The sequence below is a fragment of the Hibiscus syriacus genome, unplaced genomic scaffold (assembly GCF_006381635.1).
Source record: "Hibiscus syriacus cultivar Baekdansim isolate YM2019G1 unplaced genomic scaffold, ASM638163v2 tig00111192_pilon, whole genome shotgun sequence".
Lineage (NCBI taxonomy): Eukaryota > Viridiplantae > Streptophyta > Magnoliopsida > Malvales > Malvaceae > Hibiscus > Hibiscus syriacus.
The window spans coordinates 182178-208355 of NW_024063011.1; the positions used below are offsets into that span (position 1 = coordinate 182178).

Here is a 26178-nt window from a genome sequence, read left to right on the forward strand (position 1 = left end):
CCATGTGAATGCTATAATTAACTAAAACCAACGAAGGACACAATTACACTTCAAGTCCTCAATCTTCTAAAAAAAATCCTTGATAACCAGAATTTTAATTAGACTTCTTATACAAATATCATAAGATTTTAACTCATAAATTGGGGTGTTACATGTTATCTCTTTTTTTTTTGTGCTCAGTAGTTGCTGAAATTTGAGTAACAGCTGAGGAACCTATTTATTATCATTTCACATAATTCTCATGGTGATTAACTCTTGTATTTATTAGCATGCACATTTCATATCATATCACACGAGTTTTTGCATTGTAGAAGTCCAATTGTGTTCATATGAAAATGCCTATGAATAACTTAAAGCGGGCATAAACCAAAATTATCGGTGGAAGATTTTAAGCAACATTACTTCTCCCCATCCAAAATGTCCTTTAACAAATAAAAAGTCTCAAACATGTTGCAAAATACTAGTCTCACAAGTCCAAGTTGAATCATATTTGAATATAGAGAATCCTATTCTCCTGTCCAAAGCTGCAAATCAGTCATGAAGGATCCCCAAGATATCATCATCTCTATATAGGTGATACCTGAAACAATTGGTTGACAAGAAGTTAGAAACATTGAGAAACGATGCCAATGGTGCAGAACTTTTTCCATATATTTTCACATGCTCGAAAATGTGCGGAAATAGATTATTTCAGTGTATAAAGCTAACTTTCGTTTTACACCGACTGTAGCTTAAGTTGTTCGAAATCACATCAAACAAAACGCCATAGAAATTACAATATGTGGACTGAATCAAAACAGCATTAATTAGTAAGATTGGGATGAACCCATTTCCAGCCAATGAGAGTTAAAACCTTTTAAGCCGTAAACAATTCTCCAGAAAAAAGAAAAGCAACAGCCAAAACATATTCACAAACAAAAACAGTAAACAGTAATAGACAATAAGGTTTAAGAAAGGTACAAATACAAGATGAATGTAAAAGGAAAAAAAGACCAACTCTTTTTCACCCAGCTTGACTTCGGTGCCTCCATATTCAGGCAAAAGGACCGTATCTCCTTCCTTTAGATTAACTGGGATATGTTTCCCATCTCTGTCTCGTGCTCCTGGTCCAACTGCTACCACTTTGCCGGAGCTCAACTAAAACAATTAAAAACCAAAATCAGAAGAAAAGAAAACCCAAGGTTAGTAAACTGAGAGATTGAATTAAGAACCTTGGGGGTCTTCTCAGGAAGCAAGATCCCAGAGTTGGTTTTAGAAGGAGGGATTATTTTCTCAACCAAAATGCGATTAAATGAAGGAATCAAACGCTTTGCCATCTTGTTTGTTGCGGGAGAAAGGGCAGGGGGCCGAGCTGCTTTCTGCGATGGAATTGGCTGACAGTGAGTGGATTTGGAAAGTGGAGATTTAGGGTTTAAGATGTATTAAGGGTTTCTGTTGAATTACCAAAATGGCCTCCCTACCTTAACCTGTAGAAGGCTCTAGACGTAAACAAATATGACACGTTATTTTGTTTTTTCCCTATTTTGTTTATTTATTAAATAGTTAAATAGTATTTGTTGTGTACATATCCATCCACAAAAATGCAATGGTTTGAATACATGGTATATAAAAGAGAACAATATTTTCTTTAACTATTTATATCACTTTACGAGAATAATGTTTTATTTAACCATTAATATCACTTGACGAATTTAATATGACACTTTGATAAATTTAAGAAAAGTTTAAAAAATAAAAGCAAGAACTAAAAGTATAATAACAAATTAGGTTAAATTATTTGTATGTCATAAAAATTACATATTAAAATATCATGCATTATTAATTATTTCTTAAAATAATATTTTTTAAAATAAATATAAAAATATGACTAATTAAACGTATTTTTATGACACTTTTTTATTAATATAGAGTAAGTACAAAGTAGTATATGTTCAAAGATACCTTTCGACATCGAACGCTCACACACTTAGCATCTATGTTGCTCGAACTTGGATCTTCAATTAATGACAATAGTTCATTTACCATGGAGGTCATTTGGTTTGAGCAAAAGCATGTGATATATCTTGATAAATATATCATGTATGTGTATATATAATTATATATTTTTTAAGATAATATCTATTTAAATTTTTTGTAGCCTTTGAAAATAGACATATTTCCTGAAAAATATAACCATTCAAATATAGTTTCTTTATGAAGAAAACGTTCTCTTTTACTACTGAGTTCACTTAATGAATTTTAAATATGTTAGATAATAATTTAAACTAACAAACTAAATTTAAATATTAAAAAAATAAATATTAAATTATATTTTAAAATTAAACTTATATATTAAAATAATTTATTAATGTGTTGTTTTAGGCAAAAAGACATCAAATGCCCTTATACTTTGGGGGGGGGAAATTAATGTGACCATGATATTATTTTTTTTCTCTCAATATGACACTATAACTCAGAATGTGGCCCTTCAACTAACGTTTTTCGTCTCTGGCCGTTACGGTGTTGACATAACGATCCACAGTGTTAATGTGGCATTCCACGATGTTGACGTGGTAATCCATGGTGGTTAATATAACATGGTAAACGGGTTAAATTGGTTTTTGTTTTTATTTGTGTGTCAAATTGATTTTTTAAGCTCAAGGAATTATTTATATTTTTAAAAAATAAAAATTATTTGAAGTTATAAATATAAAATTATTCAAAAATCAAAACATAACAAATTCCAAAAATAAAAATTAAATTACAATAAAAATTTAATATACATATTAAAAATATTAAAACTATTATAATTGTTTTTTTTAAAAATGAATATATATAATAGGTTATAAGATAATTACTTATAAATTATTAAAATATTTAAAATATTTTTAAAAAGATATAATATACATAGCATATACATGTAATATTTAGATATATCATCAACATTTATACAAAGAATTGTTACCAGATTAATCAAGAATTACAAAATTTAAATTAGTCGAGACTTATAATTTTTAGATTAGTCGAAACTTATTCTGTTTTCTATTATCTTTGTGTATGTATCGACTAATTTAAAAGATAATTTATATAATAAGTTTTAACATAAAATATAATTAGAAAAAAATAGTAAGTTTTGACTAATCTAAAATTTGTAAGTCTCGATTAATTTAAATTTTATAAGTCTCGATTTGTCTAGTAAGAATACTTTGTATAGGCATCGATGATATGTCTATATATTATACGTATATATCATGTATAATATATCTTTTTAAAAATATTTTTTTTTTATTTTTTTAAATAATTTATAAGTTATTATTTTATAACCTATTTATATATTTAATAAAATTTGCACGAATCAAGCGACTCTAGTGGTAAATGAATTGTTATTGACAAGCGCCGTGTACTGTCAAATAAATAGCCTTTTTTCTCAAATTGACAAGCGTCATGGAATTTAGAGATTCTGATGTAGGAATATTTTTTTTATTCTGATTTTGGGAGAAAATAGATAAATTAAACGGAGGTTTTGGTTGAATGAATAAGATGAAAATAAATGTAAAAAAATAAATTAACTGTGAAAAAGTAAAGCTAGAAATTTGAAGAAAATAAAACGTAGAAGAAATTCAATTTAAGAAAACAACCTCAGGACTCGATTTGCCTCAATTCCAATTGATCATCGAAGATGATTTTTAATCCGGATAAATGCCAGTTACAATCTACAAGGCACAACCCTTGTAACTTGCTTTTCTTTCTGGTAGATCGACAATCCAAAATCAATCTTTGGAAATCAGTCTTTATTTGGACTAGTCACGACTATCGTCACCAACACCAATACAATTTAAGTTTTGGAAAAGCCCGACTCAAGTTATATTGTCTCAATGAGAATCAAATTCAATCTCAAATTCCCTTAGCGGACCGCTGCTAAGTATGTTCCCAAGAAGTCGAACTTGCTACCAGTTAATTCTTACTCCAAACTTTAAATCAGAACAACATCCAGACCAACATTGACTTTCTGAAATGAAAGTGTTTTGATTTTTAAAGGAAATGTCAATTGCCAATGCAAGTTTACAGAAAATTTCGAATTTTACTTGAAGGTATTAGGTGCTTTTCAATTTTCACGATCGAAATTGAATCATCGCTTAAGCCTTTGGCTTTTAAGAAAATTAGCTAAGCATGATATAAATCATACATAACATTTTTAAATAAAATAAAATAAAAACTTGAAAAGTAAAACAAAAGGAAAAGAAAACAACTTTATAAAAATAACAAAGAAAAGAACAAAGCTAATTTGGAAATATGTTTCAAGCTTTACCCTGAGAGGATATTTATAGATTTCTAAAACCCTAAAAATGAAGTAAAAATAGCTTAAGATAAAATCCTAAAAATATACAAATAATAAAATCCTAAAGATAAACAAATGATAAATCCCAAATTCAAATTTAAACTAATCCTAAGTCATCCGCCCACACTTATAGAATGTTGACTGAATCATTTTCTATAAGCTACTGATTGGATTGCCACATTGGAAATTGTCATGCCCATGTGTCCATCCTTAACTCCAGAATAAAAAATATGTAGAGCTTCTCTTCTCTAGCGCTATTTCTATAAATTAAAGTCTTGGATAGAAAACAAATCAAAATACCACAAATCAATAATGTCAAAGAGACAATAAGGAGTAATTAATAGTAAAATAGTAACAAAATAAATCACTCATCATTTATTATTCCTTGAGGTCCCGGGTTCAAACACCAAGAATACCAAGGGTGTGAGCGTTCAATGCCTTATATTTACCCCAAATTAATCAAAAATATAAATTTTAATTTTCTATGATAGTTTTAGTATTTTTTTAATATGTATATTCAATTTTTAGTAATTTAATTTTTATTTTTAGTATTTTTATATTATTTTTTTAAATATTTAAATAATTTTATATTTAAAATTTAAAATAATTTTATATTTAAAATTTAAAATAATTTTTATTTAAAAAATTAAATAAACCCATAAACTTAAAAAAAATCAATTTGACCCTCAAATAAAACCAAAAAACCAATTTAATCTATGTGCATGTCATTAATCACATCATTAACAATCGTGGACTACCACATAAGCACTGTAAACCGTCACACCAGCACCATGAACTGTCATGTCAATACCTTAATAGTCAACGACAAAAAACGTTGGTCAAATAGTCATATTGGATTGTTTTATGAATTAAAAGACCATATTGAAGGGAAAAATAATTGAGAAACCTCATTAATTTTTTTCAAAAGCACATAGACCTCAAATATTTTTTACCTTATTTTTATTTACCCTCAAGACAAAAATATTCTTTACTCATAAGAGAGGGACAAAGGTTCAGTGGATCTATTAGGCCCGTAGCCATGAAAATTGGGTTTTTTAGCCCATTACGGCGTTTAGAATAAAAACAATTAGAGTTTTACCCATCTTTAGCTTTTAATTAGGGATCTACGACATTTACTACAGTGTCGAGCGAACTTGTCACCTTGAGGTGATGAGTTCCTTAAAATATGATTTTTAATAGACTCAGATTAGTGAGTCCCACATGGGCTATTAATTTATTATTTTTAAGTGGACTCCTCACATCGAGGTGACAAGTCCATTAATTTTTTTATTATTAAAAAATTTAAAATTAGAAAATAAAAAAAAGATAGGGGAACTTGTCACCTCCTTCGAATTAAAAAAACTAGTCATTTTGTAGTCATTGGTCAATGGGCAGTTGTGCAACAGTTATTTGGCAATGGTCACTTGGAGTTCCATTGGAGTTTTGCATTATAATAGTTGGAATTAGGGCTATAAATAGGGGTTTAGGGTTTTATTTTTTATTAAACCCTAAAAAATTATGAAAAATCTTATTTACTGTGAAAATACCAAAAAATGGCTTCTCGAGCAGACATGTTGTGCCTCGAAAACTTCCATATTTCGTCGATCAAACTCCGAACGGAAGAAGAACGAAATATTCGTTAGCGCGGGATAACTTCGAAAGATCCGCATCAACGGATGTTGATATATCTTCATCAGTCCGGTCTATTTCCAGCCATATTTGTGCGTGGCTTCAAGGTGTACCCAACGTTGATTGAGGCTCTGATCGAACGTTGGCAGCTCGAGACGTACAATTTCTATTTATTGAGTAGTGAAGTGACTATTACTTTGGAAGACGTCTCTTACCAACTCAGTATTCATGTGAATGAAGCCTCTCGTGGTGAGGCAGAACAATTATGACCCCAGGACATTGGTCTACGAAGTTTCGAGAAAGTTGCCACCATCCGAGTTCATCGATGGCTATCGTGTATGAATGACGTAATTGGATTCCGAATTCTAAGTGACAGCCGACTCTATCGAGGATGAGGTTATTTTTATGTCCCGAGCATATCTTCTCTAACTGATCAAAGGGGTATTATTATCGGATAAATTCGATAATTTGACGCACAATCAGTATCGTCGAATATTAAATGACTTCACTGAGCATCGCAATACCAATTAGGACTCGACGATTTTAGCCTTTCTGTACTGGGAGCTTTGCAAGGCTGCAATTGTTGAGCAGGGTCAAAAAGTTGATGTAGCAGGCTGTCTAATATTGCTACAATCCTAGGCTTGGTATCGGTTCCTATTTTTATGACAATTACAACAACCCTAGTCGAATTTCCTCTTGTTGGAATGTAATATTTAACCTTTTTTTAAATTTGATTAACTTAATTTATTTATTTTATATACTTTTATTTTTTTATTTTTAAATATTTTAGATGACCCCATAAAATAATTGAGACGAAGTTGTCAAGTACTACTAGAAAAGATATATAAATGAGGATCGACATCGTCGGTCGATATGCGATATACATTTGTTCCTTTATTATTTTTTAATTTTAACTTTACATATATATATATATATATATATATTAACTTTGATATTTAATATTTACAGTTTTTTTTGGCTTACGTATACTAACGACGAGATCTACTGATTATTGCTACCACAATTTTTTGAGGGGTCCAATTTATTGTGTGCTGTGATACCATTATTATATTTTACGATTGTTGAGTGGCACACCGCTGATAAAGTACTGCAACAGTATGCGTCGCATCAGTCGATTCCTTCACAAATCGTTGAAATTGACGTGTTCCATAGAATTGATACGCGTGGGAAACATACTGAAAATTGGTCGACGAAGCAAGCTTACTACATTGAGCTATGAAATCAGTGTCACCTATCGCTCCCCTGTGTTACGAGATTACACCGCTAGAGCTAGATTTTGACCATTCTCCTTATTTCCAAAATTAAAAGCAAATGGAAAATCAAATATCATGACACCACAACATAGGGGAGAATGGGAACAACATCGGGCCAGATTTCCCAAGTCCAAGAAGAAATCATCGACGTCTTCTACTTCAACATCTGCAGCTGAAGATTACTATTATGCATCTCAACTAGTTTCAGTTTCTATCTTGCATATCATACTTCAACCGAGACTTAGCCGACTTAGGTTAGAGGTTCATGAGATACAATGCAACACACTCAAATATCTTCGATATAATATGCGGATGAGGGTGAATGTGATTATATCATACATGGTCAACAACGTAGTCGCCAAGTCGATTCAGTAATGATAATGATGACGTCAAATACCATAAGATCGTCACTGTATTTCAAAGGTTGATCTCAGAGTGTGTTAAGTAAACCTCCTCAACAAGATGAAGACAACGATGACGACGATTAAGGCTGACAACAATGACATACTCGGCGAGTCCCGCGCCATTATAATTTGATCACTCCTCGACATCACCAAAAACTTAGAAAATATAAATAAATTTTATTAGTTTGTAAACAATGTTATATTAATAAAAATTATTAATTTTTAATTAATAATTTTTTTAAATTTAACCCGGGCGAACTCGTCACCTCGACGTGACGAGTTTCATTGTGATTGTTGCACAATTACCCATTGACTAATAAATATTATGCATCTACATCTTCTTCTGCTTCAGCTCAGCATCTGCAGTTGAAGATTACTATTATGCATCTCAGACTAGTTTCAGTTTCTATCTTGCATATCATACGTCAACCGAGACTTAGCGGACTTGGGTTGTAGGTTCATGGGATGCAATGCAACACGCTCAAATATATTCGATTGAACATGCGGGCGAGGGTGAATGGAATTATATCATAAATGGTCAACAACATAGTTGCCAAGTCGATTTAGTAACGACAATGATGGCGTCAAATACCATAAGATCGTCACCGTATTTCAAAGGTGGATCTCAAAGTGTGTTAAGTACACATCCTCAACAAAATGAAGACAACAACGACGACGATTAAGACCGATGACAATGGCGTACTCGATGAGTCTCACATCATTATCATTCGATCACTCATCGGCATCACCAATAACTTAGAAAATATGAATATACTTTAGTAGTTTGTAAACAATGTTATTTTAATAAAATATTAGTTTTTTAATTAATTAATTTTTTTTAAAATTTAACACGGGCGAAATCGTCACCTCGACTAATTTGTAAAAAATCCTAATTTTTTATTCTAAACGCGGTAATGACAAAAAAAACCTGAAAATTTGAGAAGAAAGAAAACCTGAAAATTATTTACATCAATCAAATGCTAAAGTAAAATAGCAAAGTGGGGAAGTTCAACTGTGCGGCGTTTAAAAACGACTAAAAATGACGTGACTGGTTAAACAAGTGGTCAGTTAAAATTTAGACCTGTTATGTTATATAATTTAACCGGAAATATTAACAAGTACAATAACATATTAGGTACCGCTTATAATGTAATAGGTAGCACTTATATAATAAAATAGGTTAATCACTGGAAACATTATCAAACACAATAATATATTAGGTACCGCTTATATAATGTAATATGTATCACTTATATAATAAAATAGGTTAATTACTGGAAACATTATCAAACACAATAACATATTAGGTAGCGCTTATATAATGTAATAGGTAGCGCTTATATAATAAAATAGGTAGCGCTTATATAATAAAATAGGTTAATTACTAGAAATATTATCAAGCACAATAACATATTAGGTACCACTTATATAATGTAATAGGTAACACTTATATAATAAAATAAGTTAATTATTGGAAACATTATCAAGCACAATAACATATTAAGTAGCACTTATATAACGTAATAGGTAGCGCTTATATAATAAAATAGGTTAATTACTTAATTTGTTATTACAACATATTAGGTAAACACTTAAAATGTTACCAAGGATAACATAATTGGTTAATTATTATTTTAAAATAACTTGTACGTTTATTATAATGTAATAACATTATTTTGTTATTACTTAACTTGTACGTTATAAAAAAAAGCTACGTTAATTGATTATAATATTTTTTATATTCATTTATTAACGAAAAAAATAATTGCATCTTGTAATTAAGTTAACAATGTAATATAATAAGAATATTATTTGAAAATAAATTATTTATGAATTGTAAAAAATATTTATTATATAATTATTACATATATATTAACGTAATTTGTAAAAGACTTGCAAAGATTATTTATTATTATAAGGATTCTTTTGTTTTTAATGACGTAAAAACTTATTAATACTTTTTATAACGTACAAGTTAAGTAATAACCAGTTATATAACATTATTTGTTAATTACTTAATTTGTTATTACAACATATTAGGTAAACACTTAAAATGTTACCAAAGATAATAATAAAATAATATTATTTATTAACAAAATAATAATATTATTTTTAAAATAAACATTGCAAATTTACCTATTACATTATAATTATCGGTTTCGATGTTTTTGGGATCGATACAATTTTAAATGTATCGACACTTTATGTGTGCACCTCGTTGGGCATTCATTCTGGAAAAAAATATCGACACAAACTTAAAATGTGTCGATACATTATGTAGACATATTTTCTCATAAAACCGGTATATTTATACCGAGTACATTGTAAATTTACATATTACATTATAATTATCGGTTTCGATGTTTTTGGGATCGATACTTTTAATAAATGTATCGACATTTTATGTGTGCACCTCATTTGGCATTCATTTTGGGCAAAATGTATCGACACTTTTTAAATTTGTGTCGATACATTATGTTGACCTATTCTCTCATAAAATCGGTATATTTATACAGATTACATTGTAAATTTACCTATTACATTATAATTATCGGTTTCGATGTAACATATGTGTCGATACTTTTTGAAAATGTATCGACACATATGTTTCACTATTATCTCATTATAATATAATTAATGATATATTATTCTTATTATAATAAATAATAAATATAATTTATAATAATTTTATTTTAATAAAATATAATAATCATAATTTTTTATTTATAAAATTATAGATATAATATTTTAATAGTAATATTGACATAAATAATATTAAATAAATTATTCTAATAATTTAAAAATAATATTATTATTTTGTTAATAAATAATATTATTTTATTGTATTTGATGTTTATAATAAAGAATTTTTTAAAAAATTATATAATTTGTGTTTATTAATTTTATTATTAAAAAATTTATTTTTACCGGTTTTGTTATTGTTGGGTTAATAAAACCGGTAAAAATTACCTAAAACATTATTATTTATACCTAAAACATCAATATTTTTTAACATTTCCGGTAAAATGCCCAACAATAACAAAACCGGTAAAAAAAAATAACAAAACCAGTAGTGTTTTACCTGTTTTGTTAAAATAATGATATTTTTCGGTAATTTTTACCGGTTTTGTTATGCACAACAATAACAAAACCGTTATATTTTTACCCGGTAAAATGTCAAATAATAACAAAACCGATAGAAATAATAATATTTTCGATAATTTTTACCGGTTTTGTTATACATAATAATAACAAAACCGATATCATTTTTTTTAGCCAATAACAAAATTAATACCGCATTTTTTTAATCGTATATTAAGCGCCTCACGTGAGCCTTCTCCAACAAAGTGTAAGCCTTGAGTGGCCCATAAAACTATAAAAATAGAGTGGAAGCCTTGAGTGGCCCATGAAGGTCCATCGGTATGGATATCTTGAGCAGAAAGAAAATAAAAATTCCTTTCTAAGTAGAATATAATTGAAGTTCCGACAAAGATGAGCAAACAAAACATCAAGTGTTACAAGTAGGGAAAAGCAGAGAAGAAACAAGATGAGCAGCATAGGAACTGGTTACGATCTCTCGGTCACCACTTTCTCTCCCGACGGCCGCGTTTTTCAGATCGAATACGCCGCCAAAGCCGTCGATAACAGCGGGTCTGCCCTTCTTCTTCTTTATATTTAATTTTAGGCTTTGAAAAATCTAATTTTTTTTTCAAAAACACTGTTTTTCTTGTTGCAGAACTGTGATTGGAATAAAATGCAAAGATGGGATCGTAATGGTAAAGTTTTTCTTTTCCTTTTCCCTTATTTTCTTATTTTGAAACCACAGGAAAAGGGAAAAAAACAGCGGCAATTATATGGGTGTAGACTAAACTGTGTACTATTATTTTAGGGAGTTGAGAAGTTGATAGCTTCAAAGATGATGTTACCTGGTTCTAATCGAAGAATCCACTCCGTTCATCGCCATTCCGGCATGGTATTCACTATTCCTCCCCTTTTTTGTTCATCTTTAACTTTATTTCAATGGCATCCTTGCCCCTATTTTCATTGCAAATATTTTGGATTCTGACTCTCTTCCACTGGTATTCTGTACTCTAATTCAGGCAGTGGCTGGATTAGCAGCTGACGGTAGGCAAATTGTAGCCCGTGCTAAATCTGAAGCTACTAATTACCAAAGGTTTTTCCTTTGGTTTCAATTCCCAAAGTTCAGCTTTAGCTATGCCTGTTATTTTCTTTTATCTAATTATGGGTTTCATTTGTTGGTGGTTATGAAGTGTATATGGTGAGCCCATTCCCGTTAAAGAACTTGCTGAACGAGTTGCGAGTTATGTGCATTTATGCACCCTTTACTGGTGGCTCAGGCCCTTTGGCTGTGGGATAATTCTCGGTGGTTATGATAGAGATGGTCCCCAATTATATATGGTTGAACCGTCTGGCATCTCCTATGTATGTTCGTTCCTCCCTATTACAGCTTCGTGTTTTTCTTAGTTTGTTGATGCTCGTTACATTGGTATTATTTCTATTTGCTGCTAGTTAATGATTTATGTCTCCTTGTTTGGATCGTTGCTTGTTGTAATTGATAAAGAGATACTTTGGTGCTGCAATCGGGAAGGGAAAACAAGCTGCCAAAACGTAAGTTACAAAACTATTTATTTTATCCTGCGAAACTTGAAGGAAGACATTCATCTGTTCATGCTAGCTAATTATATGAAATTATTGGAGCATTGGATGTTGTGGACTTCATTTTATCTTCTTTGAAATCTAATCTCCAAAATATTTCTGGCATCATCTCCTCATACAAAGTTTTGCTATTGTTCTATACGAGTTTCCTTGTTTCCTAATTTGCATTTGAAAAATAGAGAAAGTAAAAGATATGAAGAAAAATTGAAGTGGATTTATGAATAGGGAAACATGCGTTCCTATGTTGTTTCATTACTTGTCAAGTTTTCATTTGTCCACGGGTCATAAAAATCAAGTCAACACTCCCTTGGCACTAAACTAGTTTGGTTGGCTACTTAAATTGTTGCTCTATCCTGTAAAATTAATGGCTATGCTCTTTCAAATATCTAAGAAGCTGAAACTTTAGTTGTCTATGTTTTATCTCTTGTTTTTGTGCACTCATCTCAGTAACACTTGTAGTAGACATCTATAAGGTTTCAATTGAATTGTGTTTGTGAACAGAGAAATCGAAAAGTTGAAGCTGTCAGAAATGACGTGCAGGGAAGGGGTTTTTGAAGTAGCCAAAATGTGAGTTTGCCTATCTTAATTCCATTCTTACCTGTCAATATAATTGCTTATGTCTTCTTTCTGAATGTTAACACTTCCTTTTTCTTTTCTTGCATTTAATGGAAATCTAGGGAACAAGCTCAAATTCTTTTTCTGTTATTTTATTTATTTTCTGTAATATCTGGTTTGGCACAATGACAAGCCTGATGCTTGTATGCAATATCTAAGAAATATCAGACTGGCATGACTTAAGAAACAAAATAAGTGTGGTCAAGCATATTGCCTGAATTGTATGTTTACAATGCATTTGCGTGATATTGTTTTCCCTTCTCTGAGAATGCATGCATAAGATTTGATCATTTGTCATTGAGCAGCATCTACAAGGTACATGATGAAGCTAAGGACAAGGCCTTTGAACTGGAGATGAGTTGGGTATGTGATGAGTCAAAGCAACAACTTCGAAAGGTAATTCCTGACACCAGCCATTATGGATATACAACGCCTCACTCTCTACCTTTATGCTAGCTTCAACTACTAAATGAATTGAATTATGGTGTGTTTTATTTGGTTTTCTATTCAATGGGTGTCATGAGTTTCATAGAATTTGGGGGAAATGTAATCCTTATGTAAAACCCTGTTTCACTCGTGTATTATTCACATAAGAGATACCCAACATGTCATAAGATTCTCATTCTTGAAATTCTGCACAAACAGAAATTTTGGGTTACTTATTCCTTGGAGCATATAATTTTGTTTTTTTGTTGAAAAAAGTTGAGAATTTTATTACTGGCCGACACATGAGACACACATTGCTCAGAGCCTCGTTAAAAAACCTCCCTACCCTTAAGTGGAGGGAAAAAAGAGTGCATCCGAGCAATGGCACAAGAGGATGCAATGACAAAAACATAAAACACGGTGCAGACATTCCCAGAACTTAACCCCATTTCTTATGCGCTCACATCACACTCCTGAACTGCTGTAGAAACAGGACAACAGTAACCCCAGAATTACGACAGACAAAAACTCTCCCTAAACATGTTACACATACTTGACCATCTTCCCATTTGATAACATTTACAAGTCCAAAACCGTGCAATAAGTTTTCAATCATTTTTTCACTTCATTGGTCTAGATTCATCTTTTCTTTGATGCTTTCAATTCTAATCCTATCTTACTCCTTGCCACCTTTTGTTCTCTCTTTCATAGCAAGAGAAGCCATTAAGTTACTATACTGAAGGAAATAAATAGTGTTGGTGCCACGATATTATCCAGTTTAATATCTCATGCATAATTTGATTTTCTTCCTTTCTGAAATTTTGATGCAATTGAGCTTTGGAATTTATCAGCTATAAAATAGTGATTAGAGTCCATATTTGAAAACGACTTGGATAAATAACTTACATTTTTCTGCAGAATTTAGTTGTCATTTGAAAATATTTTGCGGTTTTGTTTTTATGTGCTTTCCATCTGATGACTTTTGGCACTTGCACACAATTTCAGGTTCCGATGACCTTTTAGAGGAATCGAAGGCTGCTGCTAGGACTGCACTGGAAGAAATGGATGCCGACTAATGATGATCGGAGGTAGAATTATTCTGTTTTTATGGACAGTCTGGTTTAAAAGATGAGTGTCTGATTAAACAGTCTTTCTAAGATGAGATGATATAAGATCAGCGAAATTGAACTACTCGAATTGAAAATAATCATTTGATTGATTATTTTGGATTTTCACTCGTACTGGTTAGATTGGATTGGATGATGCTCGAGTTGGAAAATGGAAACCCCATACTCTATCAACACGGCCAATTTATTTTCAGTTTATGTATCGTTTAAAGCGATTTAGTTGTCATTGTCTAATTGAGGTGTCCTAATGTCGCTAATATAATGACTTGCACCATCCGCATGAATGTTTGCAATCCATGTGGTCTTTAATCACATCTCTAGTTATCTTGGAAAGTCTACCTCGCACAATATGTTTATTCAAATGATACATCGAGCATCAGCCCACTGTCCAAGTGCCACAACGCACCTTCATCTGTCCGGCATAAGGTAGCAAAAGCTAAATAACAATAGTACCATACAAACTTATCCAACAACCCCAACAGTTCGTGATTTACAAAAATCTTAAAACTTGAGAGAATACAATGATTCGCAATCCTTCAGGGGAAAATGGGTTACATCGTCAAGCATCAAAGTAGAAGACTGCTGACAAGGATCATCCTACGAGGTTTTAAGTTTCTGCGACTCATCACGTACTGCTTCCAGGAATATTGGTATGACGGGAGCTCAATGTTCATAGGGCTCAGAAGGAGAGGCTTAGAAGGTATACCAAATGATGACTGCTCATCGGTACTGGAATCAGAATCATATGGTGAAGATGATTTGTTTTTAGGGCTCCTCGCAAGCAAAATCAGTCAATTGTTTGGGCATTGAGATATAATTGCCGACACTTTCCTGAAGATTCTTAGGAGGGCATGCCATTAGGAACGTGTGGTCATATCATGGAATGGACCGATAATTTTTGGAGGAATTTCGAGGTGAATAAGACATCAGGAGGGTAAATTGGCAAGCCAGCACGCTGCAATCTCTTATTTCTTGTATTCCACAAGTTCTGTATCTCGTCATCACTTCGTCCGGGCAACTAGAGAAAATAAAAGGGATGAAATGATCATACAAGTGAGTCAAACACTAAGAAAGTAACACAGTAATATTATTTATTTATATTATATACATAAATAATCATATTTATTAAATATGAAGATAAATGAATGTATTTATTTTTAAATGTGTATAATTATATGAAAAATTGAACTAAAATTGTGAGTTATATTTTATATTTATCCCTAGTTATTAAAATATCTCAACATCTCTACCATCAACCTCCTCTATCTCAACATCTCTATCATCATCATCATCTTCTATCTCAATCTTCTCGGGTATGTTCCAATCAAACATAAAGGAGAAAAAGATGTTAACGGGCACGACGGAGATGTTCGATATGGCTAACATCTGCAAGTACTTATCAAAACGAGACTCGTCAATGGTGTCGCCGATCCAGTCTCGTGCAAGAAAAGTAGCAACAGCACTTGAGAAACTCCCGATTCCCATCACTCTCAGACTGAACGGAACCGCAAAATACAATTTGGATTCCGGCACAAAGTCTAAGAAAAAATCGTCAAGCCCTCTCAAAACAAGGCCGTTGGCGATCCCTTTCAAGGCGAATTGAGGTGCCAACCATAGTATTTTCATTGGAATACCTTGCTCGTGATCTGGGAGTTCCTTGATTAACTTCAATATTCGTACTTCCACTAACCAAGCACTTAGTGAAGAACCAGAAGCAAACAGCATCCCGACAACGATTCCGTCGGATCTAGCACGATGTTGCTTCGGTTCTTCGTTGCTCCAAAGTTTACCAATCAGATACTTAGACGACAGGGACACCAGAAAACTTCTGAATGAGCCGAACACGTAGAGTGAAGTAATGGGAATCTGATTGAATGAATGTAGAGTAATTTTGGGATTGATGCCTGTATCCAGTCCAATACTTTGAAGTATGAAAAGAGTGTTTCCCGCTGCTTCAACTAGACAATAAGGGATGAATAATAGCCAAAGAGGGATCAACTTTATGAGCCCCATCGCCTCCTTCAATCGAGAAACAGCCCTTCGTCCCGTCGGTGCCTTGCGTTTGTAATAGCTTCCGCCGCAGATGAAAAGTGCGTAAGCCCGCGGCCACAACGATGAAAGTGACCATTGTTCTTTGCGTCCAGTTGAGGCTTGATGCAAACGTCCAGCAAATGAACTTTCCGACAGAGCTGGCGCCGTAGGACCATACACTAGCACGACCAGAGACCAACACAAGCGTACTCTTCCATCTGTTGTCTTTCCGACCTTGTCTGGTCGAAAACAATATCATCTTCTTTGAACTGGTCACATAAAAGTATCTCTAGACAAGCATCTTCTCCGGCTAAACCAGCTGTTAATAACGGTAGAGCTACGTAAAGTGTTCCGGTGTTCGTTTTTTCAGAGAGAAATTTACTGCAAATCCATAACAACAGTAATCCCTGCAAAAATAAAGCCATTTTAGACTCACTTTGTATGTAAATAGGTTAATTTCAATTTGTCATGGTTAGGAATATCTTACAAAGACCAAACATGGAATGGCGACCATAATTATTCGACAATGACAGAGGCGGTCGGTTGCGATGTGATGAACGACGATCGTCAAGAATAATACTATGCCTTCGAAAGTCTCTTGATGAGTATTTATTCTTTTTTGTCGTCATGTTCGTGTCGACAACCATTAATCTATCATAATCATCTAGTTGAGGAACAATTAAAATTTAATACTATAATTAAAATAATTGAAAGTTCAACTATATAAACATATATCGTCTAAAGTTTAGTGGTATATGCTGTAATTTATCCCATTTAAAATGTAAAAATTTTCCAGCTGTGATAATCACAGAAGACCCGAAGGAAGACTGGTTTGGTGTCTAGCAAAAGCGAAGGAACGCTAATTACATTTATTTACAAGATTTGTTACCGCTGATCTGCTCTCAATTCAACAGTCAACCCTTCTTCTTCTCTTAGATCCCTAATTAAGGTATTTCCCCCTTCCCTTTCCTCGTTTCATGATCCGATTCCAGTGCTAAGCCTTCCCAGGGGAAGTAAGAAGATGGTGGAATTTTGAATTTAATTATAAGTTTAATTTAGTCCCTTTTTTCCTTTCTAATTTTGCAGAAAAATTATGTTGATTGATTTCAAATTTTCAATGATTTATGTTTCTGTTTCTAGGTTCTTCATGCTGAGCAAAAGTCTTGATTCAGGACCCGCTAAAGCATCATGGTATTAAACTATCAATTTCTTAGGAAATTGCCTCTTCTTTATTTTGTTTTACTTTACCAACATAATGGTTAAGTGAAAAGCTTGTTTATCTATTTGTTTTCTTGCAGAATTACCTAGTTGGAGCTTTCAAGCAGCCGTGTAATATTTTCATTTCATTCGCTGATGGGAGAAGCCGCAATCAGGTATATACTGCTTATGAAATGTTAATGAAAATGAAAAGTTTGCTTTTAGATACAAGGCAAAATGCATGATTTTACAATTGTGCACGCAATTATGTTGGTATAAATACTGTTGTGATATAGTCTGGTTTATTCCCCCCATTTTATTCACATGATTTTCCTTTATACTCTTAGATCAATGTTATTTTGCAGGTTCCGCTAAAGAAGGAAAATGGGAAAACAGTTATGGCTGCTCTCTTTCAGAGCCAAGAAAATATTGTAGGAGAGGTAGTGTTTTTCGTGTTGCTATTTTGGATCTTATGGTTGAGTTTATCTGCTTATCATATCCAAAACGTTTTGTTATTATTTGCACTCAAAACTGTATCCGTATTTTAGTTCTTATTGCTGATGTTTCAGGTGGTTCTAGAACCGATACATGGGAAGAAGGTTGAACATAATGGTGTTAAAATTGAGCTCCTTGGTCAGATAGGTGTGCTTTATTTTCTGTACCTTTCATTTTAGATCTTCCATTTGACTGTTAACTGGGATATGCATATAGTTTCCATTACTTTAACCCGGATATCCATATAGTTTCCATTACTTTAACTGGGATATCCATTTGACTGTTAATCTTTAAATGTTATATGGTATAGTTTAGCCTAAGAAGAAAATATATACATATGTATTGGCCTGTAAACGAACCGAACGGACACAAAGGAGGGTCTGTTCATGTTCGTTCGTTTAACTTTAACCGAACTAACGAACTAACTAAATGAACGGAATTTCTTGTTCGTGTTCGTTCATTAAGAAATCTAGCTTGTTCGTGTTCGTTCTTTAAAATGATAAACGAACACAAATGAACGAACGTAAACAAAAATAAATGAATGAACGTAAACGAACACAAACGAACGAACATAAACAAACGTAAATGAAACATAAAAATTAATAGAGTTTATATTTGAGAAGAGTTTTTTTCTTTCCAAATAATTTTAGGATTTATATTTCTTTAATTGATTTGAGTATTTTTATTTGGGTTTAAAATTACTTGGGTTTTAAAATTAATGGGTTTAAGGTTAAAATTTATTAGGTATTAATATTTCAAGCGGGTCTGGAGATTGGGCTGAAGACAAACGAACAAACATAAACAAATGAACAGAAACAAACATAAATGAACAAACATAAACAAACGGATTACCGTCCATTCACAAACGTAAATGAATGAACGAGCTCTTTTTCCTATACGTTCATTTAATTTATCGAACATAAATCTTGTTAATGTTTGTTCGTTTAATAAATAAACGAACTTCCGCCGAACGGTTCACGAATGGTTCGCAGAATGTTCGGTTCTTTTACAGGCCTACATATATAAAAAATTAGCTTGAGTCAATCTTTAGTTCTAGTTACTTGTCTGTTGTTTTTCTTTTTGTTTGATTCTGTGTCTACTTAAATTTTCTCTGATGTTTCTTTATTTCCAATTTTGTGAACAATGTGTGTAATTTTGGAAAGGTCATCTCCATACAGATTGTGCCACTATACTTAGACCATGACATTTTTCTATTCTTTGCAGAATTGTATTTTGACAGAGGCAACTTCTATGATTTCACCTCTCTTGGTGAGTGTATTTGACCTTAAAGAAAAGGCTTAAGATGTCTTTATTTTAATTAATTTTTTATGGGTCCTTACAAGTTATACTATTCAGTTTTGACGCGATTTCCCCCCTCCCATTTCTCCCTTACCTTGCCTGTTTGGGGTGGCATTGCAAGGGACATTAATTATCTCTTAATTATCATGTAAAGTTGCTTCTGAGTTATCCCTAATTCTCTCCTTTTGTTGGCAGTACGTGAACTTGATGTTCCTGGTGAATTATATGAAAGAAAAGCATATCCATTTGAATTTGCAACGGTGGAGATGCCATATGAGTCTTATAACGGAGTGAATGTTAGACTTAGGTAGGCTATTCATTTAATTTATTAGTTTACTCTTGTGATAAATTTTCATGCCTCTAGAAGTTACTTTTTGTGAGCAATTTCCTTTTTTTAAAGTTACAGTGCTTAGTGGTATCCCTGCCATGCTAGATTGTGAAGGGCACAAGCATAAGTTTGGCTATTTAAACATATTACTCAGGCTTTCACTAGCGTCTAGTTTTCCTTTTTTAATTTCAATTTGTTGTTCGCGATCGACTAAGTTGAAATATTTTCATTACTGAATGTTTGTAGTTTTCAAGGATCCTTTATAATAGGATATAAACATGAAACTGATCTATCTAAACATTATTGCAAATGTGTAGGTATATACTGAAAGTGACAGTCAGTAGAAACTATGTCAGCAACATTGTGGAGTACCAAGATTTTGTGGTAATGTATTCTGTATAAGCACTGGGTGAAATCACTATGCTATTCTACTTGAAAATATAACCTGGATTTCTATTACATTATTTTGATATTATCTTCTTTTACCATCACCTTTTAACTTCTGAATATTATTTATGTTTTAACTCAGATTACATGAGAATGATGTTACATTACACAGTTCGTTTTATAGTTCAACTGCCCTTATGAGGTCTAAGGGTCTTATTCACATCATTACTAAAATAGTGATTTCAGTGTTGCCTTTTCTAGCGAAATCACCCATCGGAGTTATGGTTAACCATTCACCGTTGAGGTCTTAATGCAGAATACCTATATCTACAGCTGTGGCAATAGGCACTTGATTTGTTATAATGCCAATTTATCCGCTATTAGTAGATAAAATGAGTTCTTTCTGTTTGAATCCCAAACAGTTTGATTAGGGGTAGGTACACAGATTCAAGTCATTTCTTCAATTGCTATCATTTCTAAGTTCGTAGCCTTCACAGTAGCTTCATGATGTTACCTACCAAAAGGCCTGTTCAGGAAGACTGTCCAATTATCCGGAAAGAATCACTTTAAATCCTCTAATTTTTTCTCCCAGGCGAACATATTCCATGGGAACCAGTAAATAATTCTTCTACGGAAAAGGGTTGTGATAAGAAACTCCCATCTTAAGCACTCTTTCTAGGTTAAGTGATCCTCTTTGGACAAGTTGTTGAAAGTGAGAAGGAAGTTTTTTTTTATAGATGATCTTATGAGCGGGCCAACTTCCAGTTTGAGATTGCTAGGTCTAGGGTGTTTTATTGATACACAGCCTCATTTAAGAATTGGTTGTTTCTGCACACATGACTTCCTGGTTAGGATGGAACCACCTACGATTATGTTGCTGTCACTTGAAGGATTGTTATGAGGTGAAATATTGGTTGTTAGGAAGTAACCTCCTGTTGTTGGAAACCATCTTCATTTGTCTTAACCGATCAACTAAGAGCAGAAACGAAAAGTATAATTCACATCATCTTTGGTTTTGAGAGAGAATAAGGAATCAATTGTGAAATGGTTGTCCCTAAAGATATTTACTCTTGACCACTTACTCTATCCTGAGTCCTATAAGACTGTTTTTTTACGTGTTATCATTTATCTAAAGAAACTAAGCCTATCAAGGATTGTAAGTTACTTGCACAGAATTCTCTTTGATAATCTTTGTCAAAAGAAACACCGATATTTGATCCTTGTGCCAACTTGAATAGAATATTATAATTGTTAAGCATCATTTGCCCTGCACGTGATTAGATGAATGTAAATAGATTAACCAGAAAGCTAACAAGGATATGGATTTTGGAAACAAACGCCTTGCATGTGATTAATAGGATATGGATAGATTAATCAGATTGCTGTCAAGGATATGAACTTTGAATTTAGCAAATTAAAACTTCCAGTGATAAAGCTATTTCACTACTTAATCTTTTTTGTGTGTTCAATCTTGGACCCGAAGACCTTTTGGAAAGGACTAGCTGTTTAGTATTTAACATTGTTTTACCCATATGGTGTTCACTAAGGATACTCTGATCTCAATTGTTGTTTTCTTGGTCATTTCATTCTTAATGCATTACCATCTAGGTGTAAGGAGTTTCTTTGTATTGGTTTTATATTTTCCCCATCTTGTATTTGTTTTTGCTTGTTCAGATAAATTGCCTGGATTAAGATCATAGCATAGCAGTAGCATATTTAAATTTGTCATTCATAATTTTTTCCTTTCTTTGAATATTTTCTGCACCAGGTCCACAATTATACTCCACCTCCATCAATCAATAACAGTATTAAGGTAAGGAAATTTTCTTTTATTTTCCTGATGCTTATTGGTTTAGATTACTGGTGAGATTGAAATTGAAATATCTTTCATTGTGAACTCACAAATACTTGTGTATCAAAAGTGGATTTAACTCGTCTTTCTGCTCCAATGTATTTTCTCCATCTAATATCAAGATATGTAATATGCCTAAATTTGGGTCAATCACTTTACAACAATTCTTCTTAGTTAGCGTTTGGAAACTTGGATTTCAATATCTGGTTTGGATTTCAAGATGATGTAAATTGAGTGATAACACGCATAAATGCAACATATGATTATTCTCAAATCCAAAGATTTGTTGGATGTTGGAGAAAGAAGTTTTCGGGTTTAAAACCAGCCGAGATCAGAGTAAAAGGAGGATGTGGGCATTTAGAGGCTCCATTGTGGGTTTGTTGACGAGGACAAACTGCTAACTTGCAGAGGCAGCTTGGTAGGTGGTGCAGAAATTTTTTAAAGATGAATGAGTTGGCTTCCATAATGCATAAGGAAGGCATTTAGGCCCGAAAATCATGAGCTAAGCGGGTTAGCAGTTCTAATCATTTTTGAAGATGATGAGAGTAGGATTTCACGCTGAATAATCAGATGGGGCATTGCATTGAATAAATGTTTTGGCAAAGTAGAAGTGTGGTCGGAAAACTTTCATTGCAGCAGCCGTCGGGCGTGGCTTTCGTGCAAAGGGATCCCACCGTTTTTGTGGAATCCCTCCACCTTCAGAAGCATTGCAGACAATGGGGAGAACTTATCTCCATTGACGAAGGATCTGTGAATCCAGGTTTTTTGAAAGGGCTTTGTTTCAAATTATTACAAACCGTCAAAACACGTGGAAGAATCCGTTGTTTTGAAAGCCGGGGACTTGTTATTTACAGTTTGTATTTCTGAGTTTGAGCCTTGTTTCAGTCCCGATTCAGTCTGGGCAGACTCGTTCTTGATGGATGAGGCAGTTGCCTCCCCGTTATCTTTGTGGGGGAGCTCGTCGGTGTCTCGCCAGTTAATTCTACGTGGTGGAGGTATGTCTTGAGGGAGCTGGCAGAAACGAGGACTCTTCGGTGGAGAAGATTTTTGAGCGTTGTTCTGTGGATGAAGAAAGTCTATTATGTTGTATGGGGGAAAGAGTTAGTGGCTGCTTCTCGTCGGGTGGGAAGTAATGGAAAGGAACATAGGGGAGGATTTTATGGGCTTAAGGAATTATGCTGCTGGTGTGGGGATTATTCCATCGGAATTCGAGGATGTGGTGGAGCACGAGAATGTGCTGGATCAAGGGGCTAGAGAGTCAGTTTTTGAAAGCAGCAAAAGTTGTATGTCTGCACGTGATAGAGAGAGAATATTGGATTTTTTTGATTCATCCAACTTGGATGGTCGTTAAAGGCAAAGGTGATGAAAAACGTGATTAACATTATTAAGAGGCGTGCTATTAGTAGTTCCAAGGGTGTGGAGGCCCCCCAGGATGGGGATGCCCAACAGGTTGGGTCGGTGGTTGACAGCTGGATGGCAGAGATATATCGGGGTTAGCAGAGAAAGTTTCGGGTCCCCAATTAATGGCCTGATACAACCAAATCAGCAGTAGAAGGTTTAATGTGTGGGAGATTTGTCTGTTCTGGGAGCCAGATTATGATTCCATTTTCCAGCTTTGGAGCCAGAGTCTATAGTTTGGTTTTCTGCCTCTTCGTGTGGATGGAAGCTCCTGGATGTCTGTGTTTTATTTTGGATACTATGGTTTGAGTCAGCTGTCATTTTTTTCTCTCTTTTTAGGTGTTCTGTTTTCTGGTGCTCTCCGAGTCAAGAGTTAGACTTTTAGTTGGGTCAGTCTTTTAGAGGCTGTTGTGGTTGATATTAGGTTGAGCTACTGTTGCTGCTATGGGGGTGTTTTTGGTTGTTTTATGGTGTTTTGTTTTATGTACGGGGTCGATATCTGGATGTATTTTGGTGTTCTTAGGTTCAATGAAATCCTAAGGCACTATTTTCTCCTTCCGCTGATTAAGGAGCTTCTCTTTAAGTCTCTATAATCAAGAAGGAGGTTTTTAATGAGGCCTTCAATTCCTATCAAAAAGATTGTTGGATGCCTATTAGTAGTGAATTTGAAATTCCTAACTTATGAATTTCACAGATTCTTGCTTTCTATACTTTCAAAAATATGTTATATTGAAACCCAACTAATTTATTCATAAATGTATGCATTTCATTCTTACAATTTATATAGCAATGAAATCCAAATCCAAATTTCAAAATTATCATCCAAACATAACATAAAGAGATTATCATTTAGACCCCTTACAAATTCCATGGTGCTATAAAATGTCTCGTACTAGTGCCTGATATTACCAATATTTTGCATGTATGATAGACATTGGAATGACCTTAAAGGTGTTACTTCTATTGTTTCCTTGGAAAATGTGATGGTTGATATGACATGTAGCCACTCTATACCAATTTTGATGTTTTGGGATTTCAAATCGACTTTTATTTATTTCTATCGATTGTTCATATAGATGGAAGTTGGGATTGAGGATTGTCTACATATTGAATTTGAATACAGTAAAAAGCAAGTACGTCGCTCGGCATGCATTTTTTATTAGAGTTTGTATATAATCCCATGCAATTGTTTTACCCTAAGTTGGGAGGATACTGATGTATTTATGTCGGATTTCAATATTCAGGTATCATTTGAAGGATGTCATTATTGGCAAGATATATTTTCTTGTTGTTAGAATTAAGCTAAAAAATATGGAGCTAGAGATCAGGCGCCGAGAGTCAACTGGATCAGGGCCAACACATATGTTGAGACAGAGACCCTTGCTAAATTCGAGTTGATGGATGGTGCTCCTGTCAGAGGTACCTTAACAAGCTTCTCTATCCCACGCCATATTTTCTAACTTCGTGTTTTAATGTCACAGATTTAGAATTCTTGGCAGATATCTTAGATATTCGTTAGCCCGAACACTTTTGCAATCATGCTTTTATAGAATACCTCCTAGTGTTGGTATTTGCCTTGATGTTCATATCTATTTTATCTTGAAGTTTCCATTTTCGACTCAGATTTGAACATGGGCATGTAAATAGACTCTCTTAGGACCTTCCAAATTAATGGAAGGACTTATAAAAAAAATTGAATATACCTCACGTTGGACATAGACTTGTACCTAACACACTCGAATCCAAGTAACATAAGACAGCGACACGACACTAGCCAACTATCATATGCTACATGCTACGGTTGTGGTCATGATTGCTACATCCGTTTCAATACTATCATTTTAGACTTAGGTTTCAATTATAATTTCTTTATGAAATTCGAGGAGTCGATTGATATGCATGTTTGGTTTGGTCAGAGGATTTTTTAATGGAGTTGTGTATGTCTATCACCTAAGGCCATGGCGTATCTTACTTGAGCTATTATGAATGCCTTTACAGGAGAATCGATTCCGATCAGACTGTTCTTAAGTCCATATGAACTGACACCAACATATCGTAACATCAATAACAAATTCAGCGTGAAATATTATTTGAATCTTGTGCTAGTGGACGAAGAAGATCGACGGTACTTCAAGCAGCAAGAAATCACTATGTACCGGATTCTCGAAACTTGGTAATTCTTCTTTTAATCTGGTTGTGTTCACGCATATGAATGTGGGAAAGTACTCAAGAAGATCATAATACTCTATGGTACGCATGATCTCTTTCCGGTGCCATTTGGGCTTGTTAATGAAGTTTTTTCGGCTGTTTCGCACGAATGCCTGGTTCGGATGATGGCATGGTACTCATATCTGTCTTTTGCCTATCCATCATATATTTTCGATCGATTAAGATATATAAAAGTATTGATTACACTGTTAGATGAACCCAATGAGTAGCATAAAATATTATTGATTAATACTTATATAATAATTAAATTATTTCAGAAGATTTTTTATTCATGAAATAAATAAATAAATAAATAAATAAAGAAATTCATGTATAACGTGATAATATAATCCAATAAGTAATAATATCTGACACAGCTAAACTGCTATGTAAGACAGACCCAGACTTGTAACGTACACTTTGTAAAAACAATTATCAGAAAGAACCAATGTTGGTATTTCAGTATCATTCATATAAAAAACAAGTTACAAATATCCCTCAGGAAGAAAGGTG

The 26178-nt window shown here is 33.3% G+C and overlaps 3 protein-coding genes and 1 pseudogene across 4 annotated transcripts; 2 read left to right on the plus strand and 2 right to left on the minus strand.

The window, feature by feature from the left end:
* Positions 1-380: 380 nt before the first annotated feature.
* Positions 381-18096, minus strand: LOC120155499 (10 kDa chaperonin, mitochondrial-like). Of its 2 annotated transcripts, XM_039167042.1 has the most exons (4): positions 18075-18096; positions 1212-1339; positions 998-1137; positions 381-580 (listed from the first exon to the last, which is right to left on the minus strand). In XM_039167042.1, exons 2-4 carry the CDS (start codon positions 1314-1316, stop codon positions 532-534), a joined length of 294 nt encoding a protein of 97 aa, XP_039022973.1. In that variant the 5' UTR covers positions 1317-1339; positions 18075-18096; the 3' UTR covers positions 381-531. The 2 variants fall into 2 exon arrangements, with proteins under 2 accessions (XP_039022973.1, XP_039022971.1); XM_039167040.1 differs by lacking the exon at positions 18075-18096 and having other exon boundaries at positions 1212-1389.
* LOC120155498 (proteasome subunit alpha type-3-like) lies at positions 11119-13388 on the plus strand. The gene is made up of 8 exons (XM_039167039.1): positions 11119-11276; positions 11362-11401; positions 11515-11598; positions 11726-11799; positions 11897-12068; positions 12208-12254; positions 12804-12869; positions 13223-13388. Exons 1-8 carry the CDS (start codon positions 11173-11175, stop codon positions 13371-13373), a joined length of 738 nt encoding a protein of 245 aa, XP_039022970.1. The 5' UTR covers positions 11119-11172; the 3' UTR covers positions 13374-13388.
* LOC120155497 (protein NRT1/ PTR FAMILY 5.7-like) lies at positions 15698-16926 on the minus strand. Its single transcript, XM_039167038.1, has 2 exons — positions 16698-16926; positions 15698-16620 (listed from the first exon to the last, which is right to left on the minus strand). Exons 1-2 carry the CDS (start codon positions 16924-16926, stop codon positions 15698-15700), a joined length of 1152 nt encoding a protein of 383 aa, XP_039022969.1.
* On the plus strand, positions 17344-25810 carry LOC120155500 (annotated as a pseudogene).
* The last annotated feature ends 368 nt before the right edge of the window (positions 25811-26178 follow it).

Bases quoted from the DNA above. Each gene is read 5' to 3' on its own strand.
- LOC120155499 (XM_039167042.1), bottom strand. From the start codon at position 1,316: ATGGCAAAGCGTTTGATTCCTTCATTTAATCGCATTTTGGTTGAGAAA. The intron at 1,138-1,211 runs GTTCTTAATTCA...TAATTGTTTTAG, and splicing joins TTCCTGAGAAGACCCCCAAG to TTGAGCTCCGGCAAAGTGGT. The intron at 581-997 runs GTTGGTCTTTTT...CAATTGTTTCAG, and splicing joins GTCAAGCTGGGTGAAAAAGA to GTATCACCTATATAGAGATG.
- LOC120155498 (XM_039167039.1), top strand. From the start codon at position 11,173: ATGAGCAGCATAGGAACTGGTTACGATCTCTCGGTCACCACTTTCTCT. The intron at 11,402-11,514 runs GTAAAGTTTTTC...CTATTATTTTAG, and splicing joins GCAAAGATGGGATCGTAATG to GGAGTTGAGAAGTTGATAGC. The intron at 11,800-11,896 runs GTTTTTCCTTTG...GTGGTTATGAAG, and splicing joins GAAGCTACTAATTACCAAAG to TGTATATGGTGAGCCCATTC.
- LOC120155497 (XM_039167038.1), bottom strand. From the start codon at position 16,926: ATGGCTTTATTTTTGCAGGGATTACTGTTGTTATGGATTTGCAGTAAA. The intron at 16,621-16,697 runs GTCTCTGGTCGT...GTTTGCATCAAG, and splicing joins GGAAGAGTACGCTTGTGTTG to CCTCAACTGGACGCAAAGAA.